The 20,473-nt window shown below is 42.4% G+C and overlaps 1 protein-coding gene across 3 annotated transcripts in view; it reads right to left on the bottom strand.

Annotated features, from left to right (window-relative positions):
* Nucleotides 1-278: 278 nt before the first annotated feature.
* Nucleotides 279-20,473, bottom strand: part of NFX1 (nuclear transcription factor, X-box binding 1) — an 83,474-nt gene continuing 63,279 nt past the window's right edge. For all 3 annotated transcript variants that reach the window (XM_080820535.1, XM_080820533.1, XM_080820534.1), the window contains exons 16-24: nucleotides 17,328-17,558; nucleotides 15,956-16,029; nucleotides 14,386-14,487; nucleotides 13,438-13,479; nucleotides 6,406-6,504; nucleotides 5,545-5,611; nucleotides 4,233-4,378; nucleotides 3,174-3,278; nucleotides 279-1,977 (exon numbers count right to left, since the gene is read on the bottom strand). In XM_080820535.1, the coding sequence (XP_080676661.1) occupies nucleotides 1,905-1,977; nucleotides 3,174-3,278; nucleotides 4,233-4,378; nucleotides 5,545-5,611; nucleotides 6,406-6,504; nucleotides 13,438-13,479; nucleotides 14,386-14,487; nucleotides 15,956-16,029; nucleotides 17,328-17,558 (939 nt within the window). In that variant the 3' untranslated portion in view covers nucleotides 279-1,904. The remainder of the gene's footprint in view (nucleotides 1,978-3,173; nucleotides 3,279-4,232; nucleotides 4,379-5,544; nucleotides 5,612-6,405; nucleotides 6,505-13,437; nucleotides 13,480-14,385; nucleotides 14,488-15,955; nucleotides 16,030-17,327; nucleotides 17,559-20,473) is intronic.

Below are 20,473 nucleotides of genomic sequence, written 5' to 3'. Positions count from 1 at the left end.
TAACTTGGCTAATAGTATGGAGGAAGAAGATGCTTATGTATTTTCCAGATATTAAGTATCTTTTTTCTTTTTAAAGAGAGGGAGAGGAAGGGAGACAGGAAGAGGTAGGTGGAGGAGGGGCAGAAGGAGAGGGAGAGACAGAATCCTAAAGCAGCCTCCATGCCCAGTACAGAGCTCAATCTCACAACCCTGAGATCATGACCTGAACTGAAATCCAGAGTCAGAAGCTTAATGGACTGCACTAACCAGATGCCTCTCATTTTTTTTTTTTTAATAAATTCTACACCCAACATGCCGCTTGAACTCATGACCCCAAGATTAAGAGTCAGATACTCTGCCAGCTGAGCGTTAGGTGCCCCCAAGTATCATTGGGGGCACTTTCAGCATTCATGACAGATCAGGAACCTACATGTATCGCAACTCATTTAATCCCTATGAGGCAGGTGATACCTCCATTCCACCAAGTGGCAAGCTATGTGGCAGAGCTGGCGACTATAATCAGTCTCCTGTCTCCCAAATTCTGAGATGTTCTCCATGAGCAGTTCATCCACTGAACCACTGCTTCAAAGATGTAACAGATGCTCGTGGGCTTCCTGCTATCTTCACAGCCACTGACCCTGTGCTAAATGGGTCCAGAGAGAAGTGGTTTTTAGTTTTCCATCTCCTCCCTCCAGTTGCTTCTTCTTGCTCCTGTACCTGCTGCCTCTCAAGGTAGACTATCTGGGTCAGGATCAAAGAGTGACCCTGCTCTTCCTATGAAAACCAAGTGCCAGTTTCGTGATGTCACTTCTGAAGTCTGTTGCTCTGGGGCTCAGGCTTGCTCTGGACAAAGGAGTTGTTGGAAGTCTGGCCTCCAAGCTGAAGGGGTGCCAAGGCAGAGATGGCCAAACTAATGTTAACTGTCAATGCACCTGCCTTAACAAGACTCAAGAATATCTCCAGAGGGCTGCTGGGAAAAGTCCTGGACCGTCCACATACTTCTGTGATTATTTAAACCAAAGTTCAGAGCTCAGAGACAAGGAGAGCCAGTACAGCTGCTCCTGGCCTGGGAGAAAGCAACACAGGAAAAGGTCAATCCACCTGAAACCCTTTCTCAACCAAAAAGGAGTTAGGGCTAACTGGTCAGTACACAGAGGCCACAGTGTGAACCGGGCAGAAGGAGCGTGCTCTTTGTCCTCTACCATCATGGCATATCTAGCTAAACTGTCACAGGACAGGCCCAGTGATGTAATATGAGCCATGCCCCTGAGCTCCAGAAAACGGAATTCTGTAAAGCACCCTGACTTCTTTCCTAGGTCTAGAACTGATGGCATTAAGAACTCCCAAGATAAATTCAGCCAGACACACCTATGAGAGTTGTTGGTTAAAGATTCAGATATGATAGCAGGGTTTAACACAACACGTGTGATTCTGGATGCATCTGGTATTTTGGACTAAGAAGTTCACTTGTGCTCTTCCGAAGATTGTGATCAGTTTGGATTAATCCAAAAAGTGAGGTGCAGCTGATGTTGCATTTTAAAGAAGAGTATGGAGAATTGGGACAACTGAGTCTATGACTAAATACCACTTTTAGGCTAAAATTCTGGTTTGTTCAAATCAAACCCAATGTTCCCCTGGCCCTCTGAGCAATCAAAGTGATGGTGGAGGCTCTGCAAATACATAACTGAATCACCAGTGACCATCTAGTCAGAGATCTGGCCGTACTGAAACACTTTATACACACAGAATAGAGGACAAGGAGATTTCTGACACACTCATGCTTTGGACGTATCAGTACAAGACAGTATATGAGACTGTGTGTGAGTCCACCAGGCAGTTAACTGGGAACAAGCATGATTTATCTGCTGGCAAACGAGTCTCCATCACACCTAATCATTCTTTTATCTAAGTGCATCTTGATCTTCTTAGTCCTGGACATCAAAGTAGTCAATTACTGGTTCCTTGGCTATTTTCTGTAAATTACTGCTTGCAGGATTTCTGAAAAGCAAACAAAGAATAATCAATCTTTTCTTGTTTGGGGGAAATAGACTGAAGTCTACAGAAAGTTAAGGATCAGCTGATTTACCATTTGCAAAGCTTTGATAAGACAGTGGGGCCCACCAGAGTTGGGAACTGTTTAAAATTTGGTGATGGGCACAGAGGGGTTCACTCTATTAACACTACTGTCTCTACTCTGAAAGTTTTCCACAATAAAGTTTTATACTAAAATAAAGCAAATAAAGGGGGAAAAAGCATGGCATGAACAGGCCAAAGATCCCACATGGTTATGATGAGGTGGTATGAGACACAGCTGTGGAACAAAATGTGGAATACCTTCATGTTTCCCAAACCACTGCCCATGTGGATACGGAGCTGAGCTGACTAGAATCCATGCTGTCTGCTCTCCAGGGGTGAAGCAGGGCTGGTTCTGGGGAACTATGTTAATCTAGACAATCCCTGCCAAGGTTATACCCAGTGGGCAACACCTAGCTGTCCTGTCCAGTCCTCGGGAACATGGACTGCCAAGGCCACCATGGTGACCCTGTAAAACTGCCCTTCCCACCCTCCCGGAGGTTTTGTATAAGAGGTTCTAGTAGGGCTGCGTGTGGAAGCCCAGAACAGCATTAGGGGACCCTGCCTGGTTTCAGAGCAACTTTCGGCAATGCTGCCTCAGTCACAGTAAGGGAAAAAGGGATGGTGCTCCATCCCTGCTCCTGAAACCTGCTGCTTGCCAATGTGGCTTTCTTTTTTCTTTAAATTACGAATACATGTTTTTGTTGTAAAAATTATTCAAATCATATAGACGACAGATCAAAACACTAAAGTCTCCACCTTCACTGCAACCCTGACCACTATCTGACTTTCACCTCCAGAATAACTTTGTGAACCATGTCATGTTCCTAAATCCTCTGGTGTGACAGACTGAATCTACTTCCCAGTGTCACCACCTACACCACAGAAGTTATGTCCAGTGACTTTTCCCCAGAGGGGAAGTGGGCACTACGAACATCAAACTTGGGAGCTCTCTGGCATGAACAAATGTCTGACATTCCAGTCAAACCTGATTTATTTGAACCAAGCACCCCAAGGTCAGGCCTGAGAGGCAGCCAATGGCTAGTGGAGTCCCGGATAGTTCAGCCCCTGCTGTCTCCTCTGAATACAGGGCCTTTGGAAAGCAGCTAAAGGATCCTTACTTGTCGGTCTGATGTCTGTGATGAGGAATTGGTGGTGGAGGCCGTGATTGCATTTCCCTTTCAAGGACACCTGTCAGCGTGGTAGGAGGACAAATGGACTTCCCTCTGATAAAAGTCAGAACACAAAGTATTGAAAAGTGAGAATTGTTTGTGGAGACAGGCAGACCGCTGGAAATCCAGTCATGACTTTCAAATGTGCTGCTGCTGAGTGCTCTGATGTGACCCATCTCCTCTCAGGCACGGTCACCTTCATTTAACCCTCATCCTTCCACCCACCTCTCCCCGGGCCTGTTATCTGCTCCCTCTGGTCCCGTGCTTAAGTTTTCTTCATTGGTAAGGACCTACTCTGTCAAGTTCTGACAGTGATCCTAGATCCTCTCTATCACTTCCCGGCTCACACTACAGCCTTAGTTTCCTCTAATGGCAAACACTGTTTACGGGGGATGCCCTGAATCAGAGTCCAGCATTTTTTGTTTTCATCATGCCAGAAGGACAAGGGAAAAAGGGACAGATAGATGTGATAGCCAGGCACTCAACCCAGGCCCTTAGGGTCTGTTCCCTGTGCCTGGCGAAATGCTACCTCCAGTGTTACTCATAAATTGGGCAGACAAGAGGCCTGAATGTCTTTAGGCATGTCTGTCCTGAGGACTGAAACATGGGCTTTGCTCTCTGTTTCAGACTTTCATTTTTTTTGTTTTTTATTTTTTAGAGATTTTATTTATTTGACAGAGAGCACGCACAAGCAGGCAGAGTAGTAGGCAGAGGGAGAGGGAGAAGCAGGGTCCCCGCTGAGCAAGGAGCCCAACGTGGGGCTCAATTCTAGGACCTGGGATAATGATCTGAGCCTAAGGCAGTTGTTAGCCGACTGAGCCACCCAGGTACTCCCTGGCTCAGACCTTTAGATCAAACCTTTTGATCATGTCAGAAAGGCTAGTCCAGAAGCAGACTTTCTATCTATTCTTCTAGGAGAGGAAGTAAGGCAAGCAAATGTTGATAGACCTTGCTTCCGAGGTCCAGTTTGCTGTAATGAGCAGTTCCTCCTGTGATAGATCAACCCACCTGACTGCAGTGACCACGACATTGCGCTTTGGTTCACTGTCATAGCTCACGCTCTCCAGGCCATACACTTGGGCCAGGTCATGGATGATCCGGCGATGGTCTCTGTTCATGGGAGGGAAGCAGTGGCTCTTCTTACTATTCTTTCCCTACATTGAGGGAAAAGATGACGGATTGATAAAATCATCCTGAAAACAGAATATACTTACAAAGGTCCTTCCCACCACACCAAAACAGCTGGGTTGACAAAGAGGTGGCTGAGTTTTAGAGCATAGAGTATTTTGCTGGCTGCTAAGCAAGCCAAGGAGTTTGGGAGGATGAGGTCTGATGCACTACCTTTATCTATTCTGTGAGTCACAACAGTAGCAGCTGGCCGGGATTAGGGATCAGGGGAAGTGAAAAGAAACTAAGAGGACAGTATAATGGTTCCTCCTAATGGGCTGGTAACTGGGGAGTAAGTGATATACCGAAGAAATGACTAAATAAATTGAAGACATAAAACAAGACAGTCTCATTTCTTATAAAAATATGTTCTACACTAAAAATGTTTAATGTGCAGGTACACTGGAAAGCAGGGAAATACATTAGTGTAGGTTTGCTAGTTAGGAGAGGAACAATGATTCCATTTTTCTCCTTCATGTCAGTATCCTGGGAAATGGGAACAGAAGGAAGGGAGAGAGGAAGGGCAGGAGCTAAGGGAGATGGCAGGAAAGAACTCCACCTTCATTAGATATGGAGCTAATACAGGCATCTCATCCTCACTCACAGTCTCCACAGAATAAAGAGAGAGCCACACTGGGGTTGGCTGCTTCTGACTAAATTCAAGACTTTTCTCCTTAAAGCTACCTCTAGGACAAGGGCTTCACTATCTTGACGGAGTCTATCTCACTACTCTTCAGCTCTAGTCATTCAACTTTTGATCTTTACTCAAGGGTTTTTAGCCTGCCTTGGAGGTAATAAAGAACAAGTATGCCCTCTCATACAACAGCCCCTCAGAGATCACATCTTCCTAAGTACCCCACAGTCATTCAGCTGTCACTACTAAATGCCCCCTGTTGTCCAGAGCTTCTTCACCCAATCTTAGCCACTGAGCTAAGATTTTTTTATTTATGCTGAATTTGATCGAGAATATCTTTGCTGAACCAGGACAAGGCTTCCACGGATGTTATAATGGCTGGGCTTTTGGGGAAGATAGGGATCGTCAAGAAGTTGTGATTTTTTCCTATAACTACTCTACACTGAGGGTGTTTCTGGGACTTGATTTTTTATCAAGCTGGCCTTAGAGACATGTCCAGTTGGATGTTTTGACTTCAACCTTATTCACGGCCTCCACAAGGGCTTCCATTTCTTTTTCAATGTCACTGACAAACTTTAAATCCTTCCTGAAATGAGAAATCATCACAGTTAATTTCATCTGTTTCTGTTCTTTGAGAATCCCTTCCACCCACGTTCTCTGCCCATAATCTGCAGACAATGAACAATGTGGGCAGAAAAAAGGCAAAGGGCAAGAACTGTCAGATAACAGAAGACCGACTGTGACTAACAAAGGAAGAGAAAAAGAGAAAACAAGTATGGGAGAGGAGAAGACAGAAGGAGAAAGAGCTGTCTGAAGGGCCAGGAGACAAGAGGAAAATAAGAGCTGTTACTGCCCAAGTGAGGGCCCATGTCAGCAGCCCATCACTCAGTTCAGGCTAGTCCAACTGGGCCCTAGGGAGGCCCAAACTTCTACTACATGGTCCATACACCCACAGCCCCCACAACCTATGCACAATTCTTCAAGGGGACAACTGTGAGAAACCAAGAAAGGATTTTATTAAACATCATAATCTCTTATATGTATAAACTTCAACTGGCTCAATCACAGAGGAGTACATATTAGTTACTACATCTTAAAAGACCAAACACTCTCTCGCAAACCACAATTAAGAAAGCTGATAACAGGGCAGCTTAGGTGGCTCAGTTGTTAAGCGTTTGCCTTTGCCTCAGGTCATGATCCCAGGGTCTTGGGATCGAGCCCCACATCGGGCTCTCTGCATCGGGCTCCCCGATCAGCAGGAAGCCTGTTTCTCCCTCTCCACTCCCCTTGCTGTCTCTCTCCGTCAAATACATAAATAAAATCTTAAAAAAAAAAAAAAGAAAAGAAAGAAAGAAAGAAAGCTGGTAACAAGTTACCTACCTGGCATCCTCTTTTAAACTGTCACTGAATTTTGATCCTGAAGAACGTACATTGAAAGGATCAGAATCCTCACTAATATGAAACGCCTCTGCTAACCGCCTGAAAATGAGAGAAGTAAGTAAATAAAAGGAAAAGGGCATGAAAACTTTTTAAAGTAACACAGAGAGCCCACCATATCCTAAGTTCTTAATATACTAAGATACCATTTCAGCAAACACAATTACTAAGGAAGGAATAGCAACAACTTGGGAGAAGATATGATTTTGTCTTCCTAGAAGAAAATAAACAAGACAAATCTACGTGGGTCTGAGTGAACCAAATGGGCTGATAGTGGCAACTTGGGTTATCTGGTGAAGAGAAGGGGGGCAGGAAATGAGAGCACAGGGAGTGCAGTGGGGCATGGCAGTCTCTGAGGTTTCACCTAAACATCACATACATACATACATAAGGTAGACATGTACACATTAAAACTAGAATCATCTTACAGAAAATGTGGAAAATAAAGAGAAGAATTCCATTAACAACCTAAGCACAAAATTTTAGTACACTTCCTTTTAGATTTTTTTCCCTTTAAGTCATTGCAATTAGTGTTTATAAAACTTGGCATCTGGGGCACTTGGCTGGCCCAGTCAGTGGAGCATGTGACTTGTGATATCTGGGTTATAAGTTAAAGTCCCAAAGTGGGTGTAGAGATTACTTAAAAACAAAATCTTAGGGCGCCTGGATGGCTAAGTCAGATGGGCATCTGCCTTCAGCTCAGGTTGCGGTCCTGGGATCGAGTCCCGTGTCAGGCTCCCTGCTTGGTGGGGAGCCTGCTTCTCCCTCTGCCTCTGCCCCTGCTTGTGCTCTCTCTTTATCACTCTCAAATAAATGAATAAATCTTAAAAAAGAAATAAAATCTTAAAGGAACAAAACTAAACAAATCCCAATTTGGCACCTTTTTTCACCTACCATTATATGATTGGCATTTCTCATTTGTTTTTCACATTTACTGTTTTAATAGCTGCATAATCTTCTAATTATGTATTTACCAGAATTTACCTAAACATTTCCTAGTTTCTTTAACAGTTCCCCAGTTTCTGAATATTTTAAGTGACATGATATCACCGGGCAAAAAACTTTTAGGGTTATTTCTCTGGAAAATATTTCCAGGTGTGGGATTACAGGATAAGATGGTCAGACTCATGAGCAACACAGTCTGAGAGCTTTCCACAGCTGCCCATTTGTGTTCTGACTGCCAGTGAACAAATCTCATGGCATCTCAGCAACGCCCAGTTATGTCTTTCTTTTGTAAAGAGAGATAAAATTCAGGTTAGCACTTGGTACAATTTTTGTTTACACTGAAATAGAGGTCTCTTGCAAGTTTAATGCCCATACATATGAATCTGATTGAAGCTTAATTCAAAAAATTTCAAGAGAAATTTTCGAGAGTTTTGATGTTTTGATTAGTCGGCCAAGAATTAAAATTTAAACACCAATAAAACATATCTGTGGGCTGAATTTGGCCTGCCAGTTTTTCATTTCTGCAACAGAATATATGTTTGCAAATTGAGATGGTATTTTTTTAAGATTTAATTTTTTAATTTTTATTTTTTTGAAGATTTTATTTATTGATTTGACAGAGAGAGAGAGCACAAGTAGGGAGCAGCAGGCAGAGGGGAGAGGGAGAAGCAAGCAGCCGATGCGGGGCTCAATCCCAGGACCCTGAGATCATGAACTGAGGTGAAGGCAGACGCTTCACTGACTGAGCCACCCAGGTGGCCCTAAGATTTTTAATTTTTTTAAAAAGATTTCATTTATTTATTTGACAGAGAGATCACAAGTAAGCAGAGCAGCAGGCAGAGAGAAAGGGGGAAGGAGGCTCCCTGTTGAGCAGAGAGCCCGATGCGGGGGTCGATCCCAGGACCCTGAGACCATGACCTGAGCCAAAGGCAGAGCCTTAACCCACTGAACCACCCAGGCGCCCCAAAATTTTTAATTTTTTAAGATTTTTTTTTTTTTTTAGATTTTATTTATTTGACAGAGAGAGACACCGAGAGAGAGGAAACACAAGCAGAGGGAGAAGCAGGCTTCCTCCCGAGCAGGTAGCCCGGTGTGGGCCTTGATCCCAGGACCCTGGGATCATGACCTGAGCCAAAGGCAGCTGCGTAACAACTGAGGCACCCAGGTGCCCAAGATTTTTAATTTTTAAATTTTTTAAAAATTTATTTATTTGTTAGAGAGAGAGAGCAAGCACAGGCAGACAGAGTGGTAGGCAGAGGCAGAGGGAGAAGCAGGCTCCCCGCCGAGCAAGGAGCCCGATGTGGGACTCGATCCCAGGACGCTGGGATCATGACCTGAGCCGAAGGCAGCCGCTTAACCAACTGAGCCACCCAGGCGTCCCAAGATTTTTAATTTTTAAAAAATAATCTCTACACCCAACATGGGGCTCAAACTCACAACACTGAGATCAAGAGTCGCATGCTCTACTGATGGAGCCAGTCGGGCACCCCATACATTTTTTTAAATTGGCATTTCTTTTTCTCCTAGGTCAGTGGATATTAAGAAAGAATCTCTATATAGTGAGGACCATCATAGGTCATCACTCAAAAATGGAGGAGAAATTCAAAAACAGAGAGCCAGTTATTTTTCTTAAAAAGATTTTATTTATTTATTTGAGAGAGAGAGAGAGGCAGAGAGAAAGCACAAGTTGGGGAGAGGGAGAGGCAGGCTCCCTGGATCCCAATGTGGGGCTTGATCCCAGGACCCTGGGATCATGACCTAAGCCTAAGGCAGACGCTTAACTGATTGAGCCACCCAGGCGCCCTGAGAGAGCCAGCTCTAATCAATAACTAAATTTACTGAGGATAACTAATAGCTAATTTAATCCTCACAACAACTGTGGAAGGTACATATTGTCACTGTTTCCACAGATTTTTAAGAAAATTAAAGCTTCAAAAGAGAACATGACTTGCCGAAGGTTACATAGCTAAGTGATTTGTAAAGGCAGGATTCAAATTCAGGCAATCTGACTCTAGTCTACTATATAAACTGTCTCTCAACTACACAAAGGTGCATTTCCACGCTTTAGAGGCCTTCTGTGTATTCACTACAGCATTTCTGAATACTCATGACTCAGTTCATATTTTGTAACTGAGAACACTTCGACTGATGGTTCCTAAAGGTCAAGAGTTTGAACAGCAGTTATTACAGAGTTCACCATAAGGGTCAAATCAAGGGAAATTTGGGCAGCACTACGATTTATTATATACTTCCTATGCATTCAGCCACTTAAAGAGGTACTGTTAACAATAGTGTAAAGTCAAATTTCAAGATAAAACAGGACTGTACTTTGTCTGCATTTGTCTGTTTTTGTTTAGCTAACATGAGAAATTTTCAAAGTGACAAAGTATTATTTTATAATGATAAAACCATTGTAAATTCAAAATATTGTAAGTCAAAAATGCATTTAATACATCTAACCTACCAAACATCATGGCTTGGGCTAGTCTACCTTAAATGTCCTCAGAACATTTACCTTAGTGTTATAGTTGGGCAAAATCATCTTACACAAAGCTCATTTATTTTTTAAGATTTTTATTTATTTATTTGAGAGAGAGAGTGTGTGTGTGCTCATGCAAATGTGAGAGTGGGGACAGAGGGAGAGGGAGACAGTCTCAAGCCGACTCCCCGCTCAGTGCAGAGCCTGACATGGGGCTCAACCTCATGACCCTGAGATCATGACTTGAGCTGAAACCAAGAGTCGGACGCTCAACTGACTGAGCCACCCAGGCACCCCACAAAGCCTATTTTATAACTAAGTGCTGAACACCTCATGTAATTTACTGTACACTATATGGAAAGTGAAAAACACGATGGCTATATGGGTTCAGAATGGCTTTAAGTGTATGGGTGGTTTACCCTTGTGATTGCATGGGTGACTGGGAGCTGTAGTTTGCTGTCACTGCCCAATATCATAAGAGAACACTATACTGCATATTGCTAGCCTGAGAAAAGATCAAAATTCAAAATTTGAGGCATGGTTTCTACTAAACGTATATTGCTTTTGCACCACTGTGAATCTGAAAAATCGTTAAGTCAAATCACTATAAGTTGGGGACTGTTTGTATACCAGTTCACCTAAATTCTCCAATTGTTAACATTTAGAGGGCTATACCTTTTAATCAATCTCTGTTAGAACCAGGAAGTCTGCTGGTCACTGAATAAATGCCCCTTAATCTAATAAAGAACATCCTCAAATGACTAACAGAAAACATCATATTTAGTGGTGAAATATTCAAAGCTATCTGATATCAGTAATGTCTATTATCACTACCTCCTACTCAACACTGTACGGGAGGCTCTAGCCAGTACAAAAAGGCAAGAAAAAGAAAAAAGTTAAGAACTGTAAAGAAATTAAACTACTATTATTGGAAGAGGGCATGAAATAGTAAGTGAATTTAGCAAGGTTGTGAATACAGGTCTACAAACACCAATTCTATTTCTATACAGCAGCAATAGGCAATTAGAAAATTAGGTTTTTTAGAGAAAATTAAATTTTAAAAGTGATACAGGAAGGGAGAGGAAAGGAGGTAGCTGAGCAAAAAGAAAAAAGAAGTGATACAAGAAAAATTACCATTTAAAAAAGGGTCAAAGAATATCAAATAGCAAGGAACAAATCTACTGCAAGATATACAAAATCTGTATACAAAAAACTATAGAGTATTATTGAGAGAAATCAAAGAAGACAGGAATAATTGGAAGGATATACTTTGCTTATGGATTAAGAGACTTAACACTATAGAAACGTCAAATCTTCCCCAACTGATCTACAAATGAAATACCAATTCAATAAAAATCTTAGTAGTTTTTTTGGGCAGATATCGATTAGCTAACTCTAAAGTTTAAAAGGAAATGCAAATGCTCACGAATAGCCAAGTTAATCTAGAAGAAGAACCATGCTAGAAGAGATATACTATCAGATATTAAGACCTTTATTGTTATAAAGGTACAACAATTAAGAGAGCGTGATCTAGTGTGATGGAGGATAAGGAGTTTAGCAATAGTATGACGTGATTTAAGACAAATGGCATTCGGGCGCCTGGGTGGCTCAGTGGGTTAAAGCCTCTGTCTTTGGCTCAGGTCATGATCCCAGGGTCCTGGGATCGAGCCCCACATTGGGCTCTCTGCTCAGTGGGGAGCCTGCTTCCCCCTCTCTTTCTGCTTGCCTCTCTGCTTACTTGTGATCTCCATATGTCAAATAAATAAATAAACTATTTAAAAAAAAAAAGACAAATGGCATTGGAAAGACTGGGAAAAGGACATCTTGGTAATAGTATTGGTCACATGAATATGCATTTGGAAGAAAACTGAATTGTGAACTCTCCTTAAACCATGCTCAAAAAAATCAGTCAACTGTAGCTCTAAATGTGACAGGTAAAATGATAAAGCTTCTAGACAATAACAGAGTATCATCATGACCTCAGCATGGAAAATACTTCTTTAACAGGACATAAAAAAAAAAATCAGTCTCTAAGGAAAAGACTAATAAACTGGACTATATTAAAATTAGAAATTTCTGCTTATCAAAAGATACCATTAAGAGAGTGAAAATTGAAAGCATGAAGTACAGGAAAATATAATATATAAAACCAGCAAAGGATTCACACCCAAAATATATAAAGAACTACTACTAATCAATATAAAAAAAGAGAACACAATTACAAAATAAGCAAAAGAGCTGAATAGGTACTTCACAAAAAGGGATATCCAAATTGCCAATAAACATATAAAAAAGTATTCAACCTTATTAGTCATCAGGGAAATAGAAACTAAAAGCTCAGTGATACCTGGGTATACATTCACAAGAATACATTAAAATTAAAAAGACTAACAATTCTAACAGCTAATAAAAGTGTAGAGCAATGGGAACTATTACCCTGGTGGTGGGAGTATAATGTGACACAATCGTTTTGGATACTGTTGCGTAGAGCTGACTAAAGTTGAACGTATGAATACCCTGTTAATCAGTAATTCTACTCCTAAGTTTATAACTAACAGAAATGAGTATGTATATACAGCAAAGGGAACATACGGATATTCTTTTTTTTTTTTTTTTTTTTAAGATTTTATTTATTTATTTGACAGGCAGAGATCACAAGTAAGCAGAGAGGCAGGCAGAGAGAGGAAGGGAAGCAGGCTTCCTGCAGAGCAGAGAGCCCGATGCGGGGCTCGATCCCAGGACCCCGAGATCACGGCCTGAGCCGAAGGCAGAGGCTTTAACCCACTGAGCCACCCAGGCGCCCCAACATACGGATATTCTTAACAGAGCATTAGTTGTAACAGCCCAATAGTGATAACCACACACGTACCTATTAATGGCAGAATGATAAATTATATTATCTTAATACAATAAAATATCATGGAGGAATGCAAATGAACAAAGTATTGCTACATGCAACAAGAGGAATATCACAAATGTCATAAAAGAAGCCAGACAAAAATAATGCAAACTATAATATTTCATTATTTATATAAAGTTCAAAATAGACAAAACTAATCCAAAGTGTTAGAAGTCAGGATAGACATTTTGACTTGGTGAAGTATATGAAAGTATTCTGGTAATTTTCTAATTCTTGACCTGGGTGCTGATTATACCACTGTATTTACTTTGTGATGACTCACTGATCTGTACATTTCCAATCTTTCTATATGTATGTTATACTCTAACATAAAAGGTCATTAAAAAAATTTTAAGCTTCTTATCTCCACTGGAATCAGGAAGTCTGCCAGTCAGTGAGTAAGTATGCTGTGGCATGTGATGTTTTACCACGCCCAAAACCAACAAGCTCATGTTTCAGAAATATGCTGAAATCACCTAAGTGGTTTATCCTTAGATATTTATATTTCAGTTCTGATGATTGAATTTCTCTTGATCTCCAACAGCAGCAAAAGACTCAGAGCAGGTGCTGAGTGAATGCTTGAATGGTTGCTCCTTCCTATTAATTTCACAGAGCTCAAGAACAAGTAGATAAAAAGCAGGAAATTACTTACTTTTTCCTTTCTAAGGCTAAACATTCCTCATCACACTCCAGCCTTGAGAAACAAATGAAACAGATAAAGTCAGGGCATAGGTTTTCACAACTCCTACCCAGCAGTAAGTTCTTTGTCAACCTGGAAACAGAGCAGACTCTGGCCAAAAACATGGTTGCATGAGGTCCCTCTCAAGGACAGGTTGGGGGGCCTCTGGGTTATGGGACTCGAATCTAGTAGGAGTCCCCAGAAGGGCCTCAAAGTGTCTCCAAAACACTCCTAATGACCCCCTGACAGTCCCCCCCCCCTTTTTAAAAGACTATGTATTTATTTGACAGAGAGAGATATCACAAGTAGGTAGAGAGGCAGGCGGGGGGGGGGGCAGGGGGAAGCCCGATGCAGGACTCGATCCCAGGACTCTGAGATCATGACCTGAGCCAAAGGCAGAGGCTCAACCCACTGAGCCACCCAGGCGACCCCACCTCCCTCTCTTGACACAGCTGGTTCTCTGTGGGTTGGGCTGGACACATCTAGGTCTCTGCTCCCTCTGGCTACTGTTTGAAAAGAGGCCTAGAAAAGTCTCTTCTAGTCATAACTATATCCTGAGTAAGATTTGTGGGATTGGAGTGAGTGTGGTCTCTTAACATCAAATGTCTGTTGAAACACCTGTGTGTGCAAGGCTTTGCTGTGGGAGACAGACAAATGAATGGTTCCTGCCCTCTGGAAATTAATTCTAACACAACACATACATTTTAAGTTACCTGACTTGGGGCGCCTGGGTGGCTCAGTGGGTTAAAGCCTCTGCCTTCGGCTCAGGTCATGATCCCAGGGTCTTGGGATGGAGCCCTGCATTGGGCTCTCTGCTCCCCAGGGAGCCTGCTTCTGCCTCTTTCTCTCTGCCTGCCTCTCTGCCTACTTGTGATCTCTGTCTGTCAAATAAATAAATAAAATCTTGAAAAAAAAAATTACCTGGCTTGGTGAATTTCCTTCTTAGTAATTAACTTGCTGATTTCCACTGAATCGCCAAGCTGCATGTCTGTTATTTTAGACGCCATGGAAATAGCAGCTATTCTGAAGTATAAAAAAGAAAGGAAGAAAAGGCATTGCAGTTTCACAGGAATGTCCTAATACTAGGTATATAGAAGACTTCAAATCGAATCTACACTGGACAATTTGTGGGCCTCAGAAACCTACGTACTATGAACTACCCACACGCTTCTGTCTTATCTCCTCAAATTCTAAGTAGCTCCACTAGAAGCAATGAGACAGTCTATTCAATCCCCCTTGCATATCCAGGCCAATGCCTGGCATTCAGTCAGTATTCAAACCCACTAATGTCAGAGCCACTCTGATGTCTTCTTCTTACTCCAAAAATCCTATCTCCATGACACATCCCTGCATGTAATCAGAGACACACACAACCACCCATCCCTAACACCTTCATCTCCTTACTGAGATCCCTTTCTGGCCACCCAGTCCCAGGATTTAAGGAGGCTGCAAAGACAATTCAGAGAATAGTCAGAAACCCCCCTCTACAGAGGAGGAGCATAGGACTTTTCCTGGCTGTGCCACAAGTGGCGGGATGTTAAAGCAATTCATGAAACTTCAGGACATCTTCCCTTCTGATCCCATGGCGTAATAAGACCAGAAGGGAGAAAGACAAAGAAAGAGGAGGAAAAAGAAAAAGGATATTTTACAAATGAAAGTTAGGGAAGGAAAGGGACACAAAGCAGTACTTTTCTCTTTGAACCAGAAAAACTAGATTCAGGAAATTTTATTTCATTAATTAATTATTTTTAGAAAAATTTATTTTAAAAAACTTTTCAGAGGGCACCCGAGTGGCTCAGTCAGTTAAGCATCTGATTCTTGATTTCGGCTCAGGTGTGATCTCAGGGTCATGGGATTGAGCCCTGTGTTGGGCTCTGCACTCAGTGGCGAGTCTGCTTCAGATTCTCTCTCCCTGGGGTGCCTGGGTGGCTCAGAGGGTTAAGCCTCTGCCTTCAGCTCAGGTCATGATCTCAGGGTCCTGGGACTAAGCCCCGCACTAAGCCCCTGCTTCCCCCTCTCTGCCTGCCTGCTTGTGATCTCTCACTCTCTCTCTGTCAAATAAATAAATAAAATCTTAAAAAAAAAAAAAAAAAAGATTATCTCCCTCCAGCCCTCCCACCCCCCAGCTTGTGCACAAACTTTCTTTCCTATTAAAAAAATATTTATTTATTTGAGAGAGAGAGCTAAGGAGCACATAAGTGGGAGGGAGAAGGAGAGAGAATCTGAAGCAGACTCCACGCTGAGTACAGAGCCTGACTCAGGGCTCTATCCCATGACCACGAAATCATGATCTGAGCTGAAACCAAGAGTCGGACGCTTAACCGACTGAGCTAACCAGGAGCCCTTGCACAAGCTCTTTCTAAAAAAAAAGAAAAAACTTTCCAAACTTGACAAAAGTTCCAAGGACTCGACAATAAACACATGTATACACATATGTACCTTCTGTAAACTGAGATCCACCACTGTTAGTTAACATTTAAGTAGCACTAACCTTTGATAAGTACTGGAAGCTTCGGAACAAATCATCATCTCTTTTCTTCGCCCACATTCACACTGCAGCTCTATCTGCAATAAGATTAACATGGAGGGACTTTTAGCACATGGAAACCATAGGAATAGGCAGGTTTCACTCTTATTTTTTTTAAAATATTTTATTTATTTATTTGAGAGAGAGACAGTGAGAGAGAGTGTGAGAGGGGAGAAGGTCAGAGGGAGAAGCAGGCTCTCCATGGAGCTGGGAGCCTGATGTGGAACTTGATCCCAGGACTCTGGGATCATGACCTGAGCTAAAGGCAGTTGCTTAGCCAACTGAGCCACCCAAACACCTGGCAGGTCTCACTTTTAAAGCTTCTCTCAAATCAAACCATGGTAGAGGATACAATGAGTGTCTACCCTTCAGGATGGAGGAAGCTAATGACGCATGCAAACTGATATGGTGATTGACATGCTAGGAGGGAACCGTTCACTCTATGGTGACTCTTTCTGGGAATTACTGCTGGCCTTAACCCTACCTGAAGGGGCAGGCCTAGAATGAGGTTTTCACCACTGAACCTGGCAAGGACCATCCAAAGCCTAATCAAGTCCACCTCATCTGTCTGCTTTCATCTCCTCAGGGAAGCCTTGCTTAGATCCCTCAGAACAGACTAAATTGCCCACTCCCATGTTCTTACAGCACCCTCTACAAAGGTGCAATTTCTTGTTCACCACAGTCATAATTCATTATCTGAGTAAGTAGGCAGTATCTGTCCCAACTAACGGAAGCGAGCTTGTGTTTCCTGTTTACTGGTATAGCTCCAGCACCTAGCAAAACATCTTGCACAAAACACTTATATATTTGTTGAATAAACAGAGCAGGCAATCTGAGTCTCTATTCAGAATCTGCTCTAAGGGAGAGAGAGCAGGTCAAGTGCCAGTGGGTACCTCCTGAACTAAAAGGCCATTTCAAGCTGGGCACAGAAATCTGTGTAATTTACTCCACCTTCCTGTTGCTAATTTAACTTGCCGTTCCTTGCAACCAGTGACTTCTGATTAGAATGTGGGCCCAGCGTTTGGGTGGCTCAGTGGGTTAAGCCTCTGCCTTTGCCTCGGGTCATGGTCTCAGGGTCCTGGGATCGAGCCCCATGTCAGGCTCTGCTCAGTGGAGAACCTGCTTCCCTTCTCTCTCTCTGCCTGCCTCTCTGCCTATTTGTGATCTCTCTCTCTCTGTCAAGTAAATAAAATCTTAAAAAAAAAAAAAAAAAAAAAGTCACCAGAAGGTTTAAAAAAAAAAGAATGTGGGCCCAGGTGCCTCTGCAAGCAGTTCTGGACTCACTAGCAGCCCTAGAAGCACAGTCAATGCCCTATCTGGAGCCAGAAATACGCACCTTGGCTTTACAAGCAGTCATGGGGCAGGGTGAGCTGGGGTGGCAGGGTGCCATACACGGGTGGCCACAGTCAGCTCTGGGGGTGGTGCAGGGCTGCTTGCAGGCCTCATCCACAAGACACTCTCCTTTGTGACAAAGTCTCTGACACTTGTGCATCCCACATGGTAGCGTGGCACTGCAGGGTAATCCGCAAGAGATATCAGCCAGGTGACAGGGGATGTTGCTTCGTAACTAGAAGAAACAGAAGTAGCCAGATTCTTATCTCCATGTGGGATTTGAGATGAGTTTTAACTTCGTATTTAAACATTTCTGAATTTTCAAAAAGTTACTTTTATCTGAAAAAAATTAGGCTGATATTCAAAGTTTGAAAGTTTAGCTTGAAAATAAACAAATCTAAACCTTATTTAATAATACTTGTTATGATCCAAAAGAATTTGTGCTAGAAACCAAGTGTGACTTAAGACATACACTTCCCAGGGTGGGTAACAAGTACATGACACCAGGTAACTAGGGAGTATCTGAAAATGCTATGACCAACTGAGAGGATCAGATGATCCCTGCCTACCCCCATCCCCCCAATGCCCCTGCAACCCTGTGCAAACAGCTAGGGCACTGAGCTGACACATGAACTCTGAGGGTTGGGGACACCCTTGACCCAAGGTTTCAAGAATGCTGGCAGGACCATTTTATACAAATACATCATCAACTCTCCTCACATCTCCTGACTCATGGTCTCCATAGCTTTAAGCAGCTTTGTCATTTAAAAAATTAAGGGGCAACACGCCATGAAACCCCAAACTCATTTTTTAAATCTCCCAGGATTCCTTCCTCCAGGAAAAAGATGCTGGAATTTTATTTCTGTGGGACCAAAGCTTCCTCTTATATATTCACTCAAATTCTTTTGAGAACCCTCAAAATGAGGAACATATTTTGACTCTAGTAACACATACCTTTTACTCTTGAAGAGGCATCCAAAGTCTAGGACATACATGCTTCTAATTGCTTTAGAACCATTTTAGAAGTATTTTGGTAGACTGTAGTTCCCAATTACTAAAAACCTACTTACATTACTGCCAGGGTCTAGAGGTAATTTTTGCACACGCTATATCCTCTGTTGTCCCCTCCCCTCATTACTTGCCTACCTTTTCATTATCCTTTAGGAGGTTACTTCCTCTATAAACACCTTCCCTGGGTGTGGGATCCTTCCATCCTGCTCAGTACTTTGTACTTCCCCTGCCATTGCACTTATAATTGACTGTTTAAACGCCTGCTTCCTGACCCACAGAGAAGGCTTTACAAGGGCAGGAGTCACACCTATCTTGTTCTCTTCTGAATCACTTGAATCAGGCCTGTTATACCTAGCACTTAGTAGGTATGCAATAAATATTTGTCACATGAAGTCCAAATGAGCCATCAACACAAAGATAATACATGGATGTCTTAGAATGGGTACTCTCAAAGGAAGTGAGATTTATAGAGATTTATAGGGACTATAAGATTTATAAGGACTATGACTTGAGAACCACTCACAGGAAATAAGGGGAGAAAATATGTCCATCATGATAAAGATACTGAAAGCATGTTGTCATAGATATTAAGAGTTTCCAAAAATGTTGACTAACATGTTATGAAGTAAAAAGGTTACAAATAGCGGTGCCTGGGTGGCTCAGTGGGTTAAGCATCTGCCTTTGGCTCAGGTCATGATCCCAGGGTCCTGGAATAGAGCCCCGAATTGGGGCTCTCTGCTCAGCAGGGAGCCTGCTTCCTCCTCTCTCTCTCTCTGCCTGTCTCTCTGCCTACTTGTGATCTCTCCCTCTCTCTCTGTCAAATAAATAAATATAATCTTAAAAAAAAAACACCGTAGGCTCCTTGGTGGGCATGGGTCTTGGAACTCACAACCCTGAGATCAAAACCTGAGCTGAGATCAAGAGTTGGACACTTGAGTGCACGAGCCACCTAGACACCCCATAAAAACAGTATGAACTTAATAGCGTATGAGAAAGTGTGTGTTACATATGCCTGATAATCTAGGCATAAGAATGTTAAGAGTATTTCTTTCTGGACTGCAGAACTGTATATTCTTAATTGTCTACAGTGAATATGCATTTTTTAAAATAAGAAATTTTTAAAAAGTGCTTCCAAGGGTCTATAGTCAATGGTGCCAAATAAGCTTACAAGTTGAGAATGAGGATGAAAGTCCTTCATAGTAGTGGCATTGCAGAGGCGTAGATGAACCTGGAGGAAGGTGTTTTGATCCAGTGGCCAGGACAGGAAGCTGCACAGGGCATAGAGGAAGGAACAGTGGCAGCTGGTGGAGAGATCACCTCCACTCTTGGGGTGCTCTCACCTGTAACACCTTTACCCAGGCTAGCAACCTCTTCCATGCTAGTTAACCTAAAAGTTGTCTCTGAACACTGCCCACGTTCTCAAGGCCACTGACTTTCACTTAATTGCAACCAGAGTAAAAATGATAGCAAAGAGGCTCAAAATACTACCCACTGTATGATTTCATTTATGTGACATTCTGGAAAAGGCAAAACTACTGGGACAGACAGATCACTGGCTGCCAGGGCCTGGAGACAGAGAGCAAAATAACTACAGAGACATGAAGGAATATTTGGGGGTGAATGAACTATTCTACATCTTGACTGTGGTGGCAATTCCATGACTATATTAAAGTTTTTGTCAAAATTCAAGGACCTGAACACTTAAAGGAGTAAATCTTCATTTCTTTTAGATTTGTTTATTTTAGGGAGAGAGACGGAGAGAGCAAGAGCATGCAAGCGAGGGTAGGGGCAGTTGGCGGGGGGGAGAGAGAGAGAGAGAGAATTGGACTCTATGCTGAGCGAGGAGCCTGATGCAGGGCTCGATCTCATGACCCTAAGAGATCATGACCTGAATTGAAACCAAGAACTGGACGCTCAACTGAGCCACCTAGGGGTCCTGGATTCTTCTATTTCTTCAACCAGCATTTAGCCACAGCGTGGTGGTAGATAAATTTTATTTTATGCAAATTATAACTTAATTTTAAAAAATAAAGAAAAAAGTGGCAAAAGCAAAACTCTACTTCCTGGGTGGAGTGTATTTTTACTTTGAGAAACAATAAGACTAACAATTCCAAAAATAATTCAATCATAAATCTCTAG

Source organism: Martes martes (assembly GCF_963455335.1).
Source record: "Martes martes genome assembly, chromosome: 12".
NCBI classification, from domain to species: domain Eukaryota; kingdom Metazoa; phylum Chordata; class Mammalia; order Carnivora; family Mustelidae; genus Martes; species Martes martes.
Note: the sequence above shows the minus strand (reverse complement) of the source record. Positions and strands in the feature narration are given on the sequence as shown.